General features: G+C 41.6%; 1 protein-coding gene across 3 annotated transcripts; it reads right to left on the bottom strand.

Annotated features, from left to right (window-relative positions):
- Positions 1 to 1,963: 1,963 nt before the first annotated feature.
- Positions 1,964 to 10,664, bottom strand: C1S (complement C1s). 3 transcript variants are annotated; one of them, XM_006914661.3, is made up of 12 exons: positions 10,491 to 10,664; positions 9,465 to 9,630; positions 9,026 to 9,233; positions 8,652 to 8,829; positions 7,647 to 7,772; positions 7,019 to 7,218; positions 6,656 to 6,809; positions 6,176 to 6,291; positions 5,692 to 5,770; positions 5,024 to 5,152; positions 4,241 to 4,315; positions 1,964 to 3,171 (listed from the first exon to the last, which is right to left on the bottom strand). In XM_006914661.3, exons 2-12 carry the CDS (start codon positions 9,503 to 9,505, stop codon positions 2,372 to 2,374), a joined length of 2,106 nt encoding a protein of 701 aa, XP_006914723.1. In that variant the 5' UTR covers positions 9,506 to 9,630; positions 10,491 to 10,664; the 3' UTR covers positions 1,964 to 2,371. The 3 variants fall into 3 exon arrangements, with proteins under 3 accessions (XP_006914723.1, XP_015446917.1, XP_006914722.3); XM_015591431.2 differs by having other exon boundaries at positions 9,465 to 9,594; XM_006914660.3 differs by having other exon boundaries at positions 9,465 to 9,543.
- Positions 10,665 to 13,168: the final 2,504 nt, after the last annotated feature.

Genomic DNA, 13,168 nt, shown 5'->3' with positions numbered 1-13,168 from the left:
AAGTAATATTCCATTGTGCATATGCACCACTTCTTCATTATCCATTCATTCATTGATGGACACCCAAGTTGCCTCCATATCTTGGCTATTGTAAATAATGCTGCAATAAACATATTGCAATAAACACACATATCCCTTTGAAGTACTATTTACAAAAGTAAATACCCAGAAGTGGGATTTCTGGGTCCTTGTCTCTTGTTATATATGAGCTAGTGCAACTTGAACTGGGTTCCTTCTCATCGAGTTTTCTTGGCCCCTGGGCACTTCCTTCTTTCCCTGTCTTGAGGAACTGACCCACCAGTCCATTTTCTTCTGACCAAAGAAATGTGATAATTCACTTCTTTAAAAAGTTAAGTCCCTTCCTGGGTTTCAGGTGAAGCAGAAGTCACATTGTTCCCAAGTGACTTGCAAAGCAGTATGACCGATACACTTTAAGCCATGATGACTTTCTAGACCTTGATTGATGATGAGCCCTTTCCAGCTCTGAAAGTCTCTGATGATGATTCATGCAGAACCCCTCCCTGCCATTCACCCTTCCAGCCAAGGAAATGATATTGTGGTGCAAAAAAAAACAATGCAAAAACCATACCCATTGCACTGTACAAGGCAGCAACAATGAGGGGACTTTCTCACAAACATCTCAGCCTATCAGCAAGAACAAAACTCAAATAGACTCAAGATTCTCTCTGGCGGGGATAGACTTCCTTTTTCTGTTACTTATCATAGTCCAGGTTAATTTTTTTTCTATTACTTCAGTTATAAAAAAGAAAGAAAATTCTACATCACAAACGTGTTTCTTAATCTTAATATTTTCTAATTTTTTTTTCTTTAGAGGAATCCCCCTTCTCCCACCCAAAACACTGTACACTGTCAATTACATTGCCCGTGTAATGACAAGAAGGCGGGGAAAGGTGGTTACAAGCTATACAGTTAAGAAATAATGTAAATGGCTTTATGCTGCTTGGTTGACTTGACACAATCTTTCCAGAAGTTCCCTGTTGCAATTCCCCTTTGGTTCTTCGGACTCTTCAATTAAAGTTCTGGTTACTTCATCATGTGTTTGGCTCCAGTCTAAGGTCAATTACTGAATTTAGACCTTTTGGTCTGTGGAAGATCAAAGGCCTTTTTTGGCTCTGGTAAAGAGGCCCTTTTTGGCTTCTGGTAAAAATCGCTCTCCTGAAAGCCATGAGTTACATCAAACAGACCAGAGTCCTCCAGAACTCTTACTCTCATCCTATAGCTTTCATAAGACACACTGTTAGCTTAGCCACTCTAAGATAGCTTTCCTATCCTCAGTTTAAAAAAATACTAGTCTCTATTGTGTGGTTATTTTTCATCACCAACCATTTTAGGGGGAGAAAGAGTTTTGTGGCGGGGGCGGGTGTTCCATCCCCTTGAGAAGAAAACAGAAGGGAGAACCTTTGGGTCCATCCTCACCGAGACTTTCAGCTATAACATCTTGGCTCAGAGTTCAATCCAGAGAAGATATCGTTGCTTAACTAACAAACTGACCAAAACCACCAGAAAAGCAGATGGGAGCATGCCGAACTTCTTTTGTTCTTCTTTTTTATTAAGTCATAATATTGTATTATAAAAGTGAGTACTATAAGACATTTAATTTTCAGGAGACATATTGAAACAATTTATATCTCAAATTTTTATCATTAAAGATTTTAAACAGCCCTTTCTAATTGTCGTGTGTGGACTTCTCAAAGAGATTTGGTTATGTTTAATGAGTTTCCAAAGCTGAATACGGCAGCTTGTGTTGATGGTATTCATGCTAATCCCCAATATTCAGTAAATTTTAACTGGCAGAGAGGAGCAAAGTTAAATTCCCTATTTTCATGACAATTAAATATTAGCTGCTAGATGCCTGAGTTTTCATGACACTACAGCTCTCTCATCCCACTCTTCTTCTATGGTGCTGAGGTCTTGATGTAGAATAAGACAAGTCAGCCAGAACTAGGTTATAAACATGCTTTATTACAAGTAGATAATAGACATTGAGAATGGTAAAGTAAGTGGACCTTGGAACAGGTAAAGGGGAGACAAAAAATCAAGGGTATTCTCAACGGTAAGTTTCAGAGTCAGAACTGTAACACCAGGTAATCCTCATGAAAATGGGCCCCCTCTGGAATAGCACAAGATACCAGAGCCCTTCCCATGTTATCCACAGATTCAGACCACATTGAATGACCGACACAACGTTATGATCAAATACTACCTCCAGCCATATATCCCAACAACCAAGTTCTATTTAAATCATATTCCCGTATCTTTCATCAATTATGATGAAATAATGGGAATATAGTGAGGAACAGAAAGCAACAGATTGATCCTAGCCCTTGAAGAAGCTAGGTATACACATGCATTAGTCCATACTGGGGGTACTGTTTTCCTGCATAGTCTTCGTTATCCAGTCAATGTAGTTCTTCACTCGTGTGTATATCCCATAGGTCCCACACTGCGGACCCCAGGACACCAGACCAGCTACATAGAATTTGGGGTTCTTTTCATTGGGGTCCTGTATAGCAAGGGCCCCACCACTGTCTCCTTCACAGCTGTCAACACCCTTCTCTCCTCCAGCACAGATCATGTTATCCGTGAAAACATAGGTATTTACACTCACTTTCGGATTTTTTGCCTTCGCCTCTTGGCACTTTAGCAAGGGAGCTATAGGCACCTTTGCCCCTCTGAGCATTATAACATGATCTCTTACTTCCGTTTTGCCCCATCCTGAGATCAGTCCCAGGTCTCCCACCGAGGGGTTGTATTCTGAGGAGGTGCCTGGCAGGCAAATAGGGGAGACAGTGAGTCCCATTTTCACTGGGTCTTTCAGCCGCACCAGAGCAATGTCGTTGTCAAAATTCTTCCGTGTTTCTGGGTTCTCTAGGAATTCCCAACCCGGATGAATAAACACACGATCAGCAATGAGCATCTGGGCTTTTTCCAGGTGTGCAACAGTCAATGAGGTGGACCCAACATACATTACTGGGTTCTGATTTACCTCCACAACATGGGCAGCTGTCAGCACCCAGTACTCATCAATGAGAGCCCCACCAGCCCGTGGGTTCGAAAAGAAGACTTGCCAGGGGAAGTTTTGAATATTTGCATAGGTTCCTCCAAATATCCTCTGTTTTCCTTCAAAGACCTCATTGGGGGTGCCACAGACTAGGAAGGAACAAGAACAAGATGGGGAGGGAGCAGGAAACAGATTGCTGGCCTCCTGCAAATCCTCCAAACACTCAAAAACCTGCCAAGCTTCAGAGTTCTCTAGCACAATATAGCCAACCCTGTATTTGGTCAACCAACTATCTCGATATCTGACTCATCCTGAACTTACCGAATGATTAAACATCCCATGTTGCCATGCCACAAGTAGGCTTGTGGGAAAGACTGGGTAAATTGAGGCAGTGTGTGAATTACTAGTGCCTCACACTGTGAACAGCTTGACCCACACCTCACTCCACACTCGGCACATGGGGAACCAAGCTGGGAAACTCTTTCCTCATACAGATGGGGGTAAGACAAGCTTCCTCCTTCTGAGGTCCAGAACAAATGCATATCGTCTTCTTTACTGAAGTCCTAATTGCATCTGAGTCCTTCCTAGTAATCTATGGAAGTAGGGCAGAGAGAGAATTCTCTTCTTTCATCTTTCATCTCACTCCTCATCGACTGGTTCCAGGTTCAAATCACATTGCTATTACTCAGTATAACTAAAACTGAATTTTATTTCAGATGAAGTTGGCTTACCTAAATTCCTTGCTAGTCAGCCTGAATGGACTCTGAGTTGAGCATAATAGGCTTTGGACACAGACAGACCTGATTTTAAAGACTACTCTTGCCCCTTACTAAATCGTGTATGTACTAACTCTTGCATGTGAACTTGTATGCAATTCACTCATCTGTATTACGAAACTAATAATATCTAACTCATAGGGTTGTTGCAAGAACATCAATGAGATAATAAATGCAAGTAATTAGCTCAGTCCATAGCTCTCAATAACACTGTTCTTACTACTAGGATCATTATTATCCTGGCTTTGCTTAAGAGTCTTCTTCCACTCAGCTCTGATCAGTCTGCAATCCTTCATTTTATTGTCTCCACCTCACTGAACTAGACTCTGGCAGGCCCAGATTGTTAAGTTCTTTCCCAAAAGGATTATAGCCATTTTCAGAAGCGACCCCACTCACCTGTACCTATGGTTATGGTCTCTACTCAAGCCTGAGCCCTGATTACCTGGGATACATCTTGGAAGCTCTGTGCCCAGCACCTCATTCACCCAGCTCCCGTTTCCAGCGCAGTGATACTCCCCTGGAAGAGCACAAGGGACACAGGATACAGTCACCACCATATCTTCTTTTTTCCATTTCCCCCTTTCATTCAGAGCCTCAGCTACTCTGGGATTTGAAGAATTCAGGTCAAATCAATTAGAAAAGAACCTTGAGACCATCTTCCAAACCATCTCTCTGGCCTCTTATCTTGTCTATGGAGGGAAAGGAATAGTCTCCAAAGCAGAAGGAAGAAGGTTATGACAAACACTTGGAAAGTACTTCAAGAGGGGAAGTAAAATTAATTAATTAAAATTAAATTTAAAAAGTAATGAAGTAGGACGTATTGTATCTCATCCAGGCCTTTATCTAGCACTACCAAGGCCTCTCCATCAAGAAAGCCAGTCATCACAGTATGGTGACTTGGAGCTGGAAGAATTACTCCTATGGTTCTACATTAAATAATTGGTCAAATGCTGAATAACCACATGAAAATGAGTATTGTTGGGGAAATTCCTGCCATAATTGTAAAACTGAGCTAGGTGACCTCTTTGATTCACTGTGAATGATCCTATAGAACTCACTTTGCCCCATATGAAAACTATATCTTTAGACCAAGCCAAGAGGATGAACAAAGTCCATCTCATCTTCTTCATTCCTCTCCAAACTCTCTCCAAACCAGAAAGATTGTGCTATTCACCTTCCAACACTCTCACCCTTTCTCTTCTTTTCTCTAGTCAAAGAAACCTACCACTTTCTTCATCTTGCATGTAGTAATATGGTTCATCACAACTGTAGCGAGTGACAGAACCAAATAAAGTATGTTCTGGGTCCTCGAATTTACCATGCTGAATGGGTTCAGGAGAGCCACAGTCCACAGCTACGAAAGGAAGACAGAAGAGCGATGGTCAGGATAACCACTTCCTCCCAGGAAGTCATTGGTCCTTAGGCCAGTTACAACTTCCCAGCCATGTTCTTCACTCCTTCCCCACTCCCACATCAATGAGCACATCTGGGATGATTCTCATCATGCCAGCCTCTCTGTAGTCATGCTTTCCAACTGACGTCACTCAATTCCCCAGCCCACTGAGTCCTGCCAATTCAGATAGCCCCTTGAAAGCTACAAGGAGAAACCTGGTTCTCAGTGGTTTGTGAAAGCCCCTGCAGAAGCCAAGAATGGACCTAAATGGTGCCATTAACTCTATCAATCCCACAGCCCCTTTCTTTAGAAGAAATCTGCTTGGCTGGCCTGGGACCAGATTGGGGCTGGGTCTCCATGACTGGCTTCCCTTCAAAAACCCAACTCCCTCTCAAAAGTCTAAGAGGAAACCATGCATGTGAATCCTAAGTTGTCAATCTTTTAATTCCCACTGGAAGGAAAAAAAAAAAAAAAGAGTTCCATTTTAAAGAGATACATACGTTGACATTTCAATTTGGAATTACTCCACTTTCCATTGCTTTGACAAATAGAATAGAAAGATGTTGAGCCAACACTCCCCTGGAGAATGATAGACATCACCATTAATTTATAATTTATATGGAGTATCAAAATCAAAAACAGGATCAATTTCTGGCCTTGGATCAAGGAGGAATCCTCACCACAAAAAGCCTGGGGCTATCTTAGCAGAATGACCAAAAGCACCCAGAAGTTGGGGCTAAAATACAACTTTGTGCCAGTATATCAGCTCCCCTTCCCCCCAAGAAGACTGTAGGCAGAAAGAGAATGCCAAGCTAGCCAAGGAACTCCATGACTCACAAGGAAAGACTAAAGATCCTGAGCTGTTCTATTAATAGAGAAGGTGTTATAACTTGTTCAAACAAGGGCATTCAGTAAACAATTGAACAATTCCAGTATGCTCATCCCGACCTAGAGATTAGGGAGAAGCCCATGATAGTACTTTACCTGTACAACTTCAAACCCCTCAAGACAGTTTATCTTCACCACATCTTTGAACACATATTTTGCCTTCTCAGGCTCCCAAACAGAATTGGCAGACACGCTTTTAGGACAGGGGATTGCTTAAAAAATATAGGAAGAAAATATTAACCAAATAGGTGAATAATCTCTGTTCTATTTATATCATCTTCACACTTTATAAAGTCATTCAGTCATCCTTGTTCCTGATACTTAACATTCCAATATGGAGCTGTCTAAAACAATAGGGCATTACTAACTAACCACCCCCAAGCTGTCTGCACTCACAGGTCCCTTGAAGTATTCCTAGACATTGAGGCATTTCTAGCAACCAATGACAGGCTTAGATCTTGCTGAGGAAGAGGAGTATCTCGGGAGACCTTTCCATACAACAGTCTACCTGTTTTGATTTTACACTGCCCAGGACTTTGTTACCACCAACCAAAGAGTAACTTTTAGATTACTCACGATCTCCATGATAACGAAGTTTCCAGCCTTTCTTTTGCCCTGTTTGGTCAGTTTGGAAGATGATATTAAGAGCATTACTCTTGGATTCAATATTTAGTGGCCCAGGGAATCCATTACCACAGTAAGGACCAAATTGCTGGTCTCTTGTAACAAACTGAAAGGACACGAAACGGGGAAGTCAGAAGAGAAAAAGAACTAAAATAAAGAGGTAAAATAGGATAAAAGTAAGGGAGATAAATAAAAATAATATAAAATAAGACAAAGGGGGAGAAAAGAATAGAAGAGAGAGAAAGAAAAATAATTTGTCTTCCAGGGGAAATCTCTGGTGTGAGTTGGGAGGAAAATTAATCATCCATCACGCACAACTAAACTGTCAGCACAGTTGCCCTCTGAATCAGCTGGTTCCACATCAAAATCTTCTCTTCGCACAGTCACCACCACTTGGAACCCTTCCTCCAACAAGATCTGATATTCACACCTTGAGTTCTCTGGGTAGGGATCAGGATAATTGGGACTTGCGATCTCCCCAATCAGTGCAGTGAAAACATTCCCACTGCAATTGACTAAGAGAGAAAAAGAGAAAGGGAGAATCAAATATAGGCTCAAGCAAAGAAGATCCTGCCCTATTCTAGACTTCTCTTATAAACTGACAGTCCCTGTCTGGAGTCCATATATAGCAATTACACACCCAGTATATATTAGTGAAGATCTCCAATGTTTATTGGGTTTCCATCACATTGCTTTCATAGTTATGAGGCACTCCAGGTAGACTCTTCATAGGCATCTATCTCTCTTCTCCAATTAATTAACTTGACCCTGTAACCTTATCTTCCTCACTTTTGTGGCTCCCACTCAGCTTATAGATAACTAAAAATAGATGTCAAATCAAGGCTGAGGCTAATCAAATTGGAAGGGTAGATAAAGCCTTTACTGAAGCCTCAAGCCATTCCAAATCCTAGGGACCATGCACCTCTCTTGATGCCAAGCTCACCTCCACAGTTTTTCATATCATCATGGAGAAAGTATTCTGGGGGGCAGGAGCAGAAGTAACCACCAATGAAGTTGTTGCAGAAGTGGCTACAAGGGGTATCTGCAAAGTCTGTGCACTCATTTATATCTACAAAAAATATAGAATGATTAAGGTCAAGAAGAAACATATATGGACCTTTGGGTCTATATACATTTAAACCCAAAACTACAAAGGCAAGAAAAAGTAAGAAAGTCCTGTTGCTTAAAGACCTTCCATGAATCACATTTTGTGATGGTATTATTCTGTATTGCTCTCCTGAAATGTGATTCCAAAGATGTGCTCTACCATTGCACAACTGTAAGGAAGCTCTCAATGCCAGAGACTCTTGATCTTTCTTACAAACAGAGCATTTCAGCTCCAAAGAAAACACTCTGCAAGCTAAACATGATGCTATGTCTTCTATAAGGAGGAACAATTAGTACACTTATTACTTTATATGATATTGGCACTTCTGTTGAATCTAAACAATAGTTTGGCTTTGTGAGATGTTCTAAATTTATTTTAACCTGGAGATAGGTAGAAAAGCACACAGAATTTGAAGGTTTGTTTGCCATTTATTGAATGAGTTCGAATACCATACATTCCTTGTGTGAGTCTTGGCAAATTTTTTAGCTTTCTTAATCCTCACTTTCCTTATCTTTAAATGGAGATAACAATACCTACCTTGAAGAGTTGAAGTGAAGATTAAATTAATATAGGTAAAATTCCTGATATCATGTCCACTTCATAGTGGTTCTCAATAAATTACTGTTTATTATCTATTGTCACCATTATTATCATCACCACTAAGATATGATCATGTGTTTGAATTTCACAAAGGCAATTCATGGAGGGATCCAAGCCAAGTCAACACTTCACAAGAGTTATAAACAGAATCCTCATCCACTGCATTGCTCAATCAATGTTTGGCCTGCTTCTAATTTTTTAGCTGGATTGGTAAGTCACATAGAGAAGGGTGAGCCTTACCTACAGCAACATAGTATGCAGCAAACCCAGTGAAACGCTCTTCATTGGAGAAATCTGACTTAAAGATCACCTGGAGTTTATGGTATGGGATGTGGAACTCTTCCACAATTGGGGAGTTGGGATTCTTGCTGGTCCTCTGTCCACAGATTTTCCCTTCTTCAAGGCCTCCTGACATTATCTAAGAGTCAAAAAGAAGTGAGGAAAAGAAAGTATTTTGATATGGATGTCAGAAAAAAAAGAAACAGAGAAAATTGAACACATAGCACCTTAGGACTATTTGACTCTAGTTCACTGTATGCCTGTGGCGCTCCCTTCTCATATTTTTCTCATTTAACCACCCCAGCCTTATCCTGTATGCACTCATTATAACATACCTGCACTGAGTCATATGCGCAGTTCTCTGACAGCTCTATGTCCAGGTGGGTGAAGTAGAGGTGGATCCCATACCCTTCAGGAACCTCTATATCCCAAGATTTCTCTACCTCATTGGGGTATGCCTGAGGATAGTTAGGGGACAGGATCTCCCCATACATAGTAGGCTCAGCAGAAACCCATGCCAAAAGGGAAAAAAGGACGATGTACCTGGAAAAAAAAGCATATGGAGAGGTGGGTGACACAGGTACCAGCAAACCAATGCCAAGCTCAAGCATTTGTCACAGGAAGAAGGGCAACAGCACATGGAGAATTTTAAGTTAGAGTAAGGCAAAAAGACCTAGGTCAAACCAAAACCCAGGCTTCAGATCTGAGTCGTTTTCTTAAGAAGATGAAGAGAATGGAGCCCCTGAACATCTCTGTAGACTCATGGTCACTTACCACATCGCTGACAATTTGTCCATCCCTGGTGAGCAGTACATGTCTTGGTCCTGGCTCTCTGCACTTCTGGACTTTGGAGCTAAAGGGGTGGCAGGCCAGGCTATATTTGTCTAACAAACATAGGCACCAGCTTTGGTGGTAGAGGGTCACCAGGGGTTCAGGGTCACTTTCATAAGAATAATACACATGTTAAATAGAGCTATGTCACTAGTCATTGCCATATGACATCAATCCGCTCACACCCTTCCTGGTCCTACTTCAATTAAGTTTTCTTATCCCTCTCCCATTGCTTCTCTGGATCTTATCCCACTTTTTCTCCAAAAGAAAACTTTCTCCCAGTTTTCTTCCTCCTCCGTTCTTCCTCCTCACCCACACCCTTCCACCCTCACCCCCACTCTATCAGTCTCTCTCCTGCCCTCACAGAACAATATCCCCATTTCCACCCATGATCTCAGGAGTCTGTCCCCATCACGACCATCCACCCAGGACATTTCTCCCTCCTCCTTTGACAATGCCCCCTATCACTTCAAACCAACTCTCTTCACTATGCTTATTATTGCAGACATTTCTTTTGATGCTCCGAATGACCATTGATGGAACAATGAGTTTCTTTCACTAGGGTAGAGCAGTGACCTTGGAAGAAGAGGTCTGAGACAGGGTTGGGTGGGGAAGGAGGAATGGGCAGCTGAATGACAAGAAATGTAAAAGGAAAGGAAAAGCATTCCCTCAATTTTCTACATTAATTTCCAGGTCCTTTTCTCCTTTACTAGAAAGACAAGAGCTCTTCCCACGGCTCCTAAGAAAGTCTTACCGAATGTTTCTAACCCTGAAAACAGTGGTAGATAGTGGGGTGACATGAGGGTGGATGAGGTCAGTCTAAGAGAAATAGGTTGTCTATATTTTGCCTTGTTTTTATTCTGCTCTTTCCAGCCCTCCATCTTTGCCTGAAACCTTCATATGTGAAGTTTTCTGCCTTTCTTTTTTTCCTCCATCAAAGCTCTGCTCTTCGTTTTTTTAAGGTTTTACCTTCAGAAGCTGATGGGAGCAAGTGTGTCAGTCCCCTCTCTCTTGCCAGTGGGCATGCTGGAGGACCCTGCCGACTCCCAGGGAGAGAAGCACAGGATTTGGACGCTCCCTCTGCAGGACACTCCGCCGGCCTCCCTGTCCTGGTTCTGTTCATATGATTTTCTATCCCAGTGTGCATGTCTGAAATTCCCTAATTTAAACAAGAGGGGGCTGGGAGACCACAACATAGGGAAAGGATAACTCAACCTTGATCTTGGAGCTCCCTCTGCTTTTGAAACCAGAACTGCATACTTCTCTTATGCCTGAGATTCTTCTATCTGGGGCTACGGCGGGAGAAAGGAGGAATGAGGAATTTCACTGATTGCCTAATGCTCTTTTTCAGCCAAAGGGTGAATTACAGTTTTCGGAGAAGTCAGGTGATTTGAGGAAAAAGGAGGGAGGAGATGAATACTGTGGGGGAAAAGCCAAACCCAGAAAGTCCAACCCTCCAGTTGTGTATGAATCATGAATTAAAGGAGAATAGTTATCGAAAATGCAGGTCTTCTCTGCTGTTAAAGCAAATTTAAATGATTGGGTAATGACTTATACCTAGACCCAAGCTGGTGTGAAATGATGCTTTTTCCTCCTCCTAAAAGCCCTTCTATATCTCCAAACATCTAAATTCTATCCACCAATCAAGCCCCAGTTCAGCTGCAATCCAGAGTCCCTTATCCATAACCTTTGGGTCCATATATGTTCCAAAATTCAGAATTTTACAGATTTTAGAAAGACAGTGCAGTGCATGGACCAAATATCAGATAGCACTTTCCTTTCTCCCTCCCTACCAGGGGCTGGGATAACACACCATTATCAAACATTAATATTTCTGCAGCTAAACATTAATCTTCACAGTAAGTAGAATAACTGAAATTATAATTTAGTTATAATTACATACTATATTTATAAATTACTTATAATTATAAATTACTTCACATCAGTTCAGGTTAGGTTTTGCTGCCAAATGAGTGTTGGTGCCAAACTTGAAAAAAAAAAAGCAACACTTTGTTTTCAGAGCTTCTTGGAATTTAGAGCTGCAGATAAGGGATAAAAGGATAGTGGGCTTGTACAGCTCCTCCACAAAGCCCTCCAGGATCTCCCAGCTCCCCTTTATGTCTGTTTAGTCACTGTGTTCCAACGAATCTACAACTTCATCAACTGAAGATGCTCCCTTATTTTACATACTGCTAGGAATAAACAAGCTGCCAATTAAACTATGGTATACAGTTGATTATGAGATGTATCCTAATTTTAGAAGTGTTAAAATGTGAGGGGAAATCGTGAGCCTCGGAACCCATGAAGCATGATATTTGTGCATATGTATTACTTCTAGTAGACTCAGCACTGGGCCTGGAGTCAGAGGACGGCTCAGTTTTGCCTACCTTACAACGGCTGTCAGAAGGATATGATGAAACAATGAAAGTTTAAGAGCTTTTGCAAACTATGATACCAAATAAATGTAAAAGTTAAAAGGAAGAGAATTGTGAGCCTATCGGGTCTCTGAGGGCAAGTTCTGGGCCTGATTTACTTTTGTATTTCCACCATGTCTAGCGGTGTCATTCATACAGTAGATGGACAGATGATCATTTGTTGCTCTTGTGGCTGCCCAGCATTTGAATGTCTTTACCACACTTAGGGACGTCCTCATTGAATGAGTCTCAGGAACAGAGCTCACCACCCAGGAGAGAAAAAGCAAGTGCAGGAAGTGTGTCCTTCACCACTCTAGCAGCTGGAGCAGCCCATGCACTCATGCTCCATTCATCAGAGGCATCAATCTAGGCTTTGAATCCAGAGTTAGTGATGCCAAGAAGCAGGGATAATGGAACCTCTGGGGGACAATGGTGGCTGCAGCAAGATTGAGGAGGAGGCAGTGTTTGCAAGCAGCATCCAGCATCCAGCCCCCAGTGCATGAGCATCGCAAGCTGAAATGTCTAGAATATGGCAAAGGCAGTGGCAGCAGAGGCAGCCATATTCTGACCATTATTTCTACAATGAAGTTTCCACATGTGGCTCTCCAACTTTCCTGGCATTTCTGTGAGCAATCCAGAATCCCTTTAATAAATTCCTCTTCCGCTAAAATCTACCAAAATTCCTCTTGCTTACAAGTAAGAACAATGGCTGATGAAACATGCTCAGGGAGTACCTGAAAAATGATTGATTGAATAAATGAGCAAAGGTGAGTTCAGGCCATTTACTAGCTGCATTTAGCTGTGTAGCCCCGGAAAAGTTACTTAACCTTTCTGAGCTCTAGCTTCATCATGTGTACAATGGGAATAATATCACCTACCTCAGACACAGTTATTGTCAGGGCCTATTGTGGCCACGATTAAATGAAAAAATGTATGCTAAGCATTCAATATGTATCTGGTACTCAGTAAGCCCTTAATAAACAACAGTAGCTTCACTTCCAAATACCAACAGCAGCAGTAGCAGCATCGTTCTCCTCAAGAGCTTCAGAGCATTCTTCAGTATACAGCAAAAAAAAAAAAGAGTATCTTATCAAATTGTTCAAGGTTTCTTCTTTTCCTTCTGAATTTAACACTTGCAAGAAAAGTTAGTGACTCTCTTATCCTCACGTATGTTTTGTCTTTTCTTTGATTTGCCATGTGAAATATTTTATGTTCCTCTCTAAATCTCAAAGA

Source organism: Pteropus alecto, unplaced genomic scaffold (assembly GCF_000325575.1).
Source record: "Pteropus alecto unplaced genomic scaffold, ASM32557v1 scaffold94, whole genome shotgun sequence".
NCBI lineage: Eukaryota > Metazoa > Chordata > Mammalia > Chiroptera > Pteropodidae > Pteropus > Pteropus alecto.
This window is presented reverse-complemented; position numbering and strand designations above follow the sequence as displayed.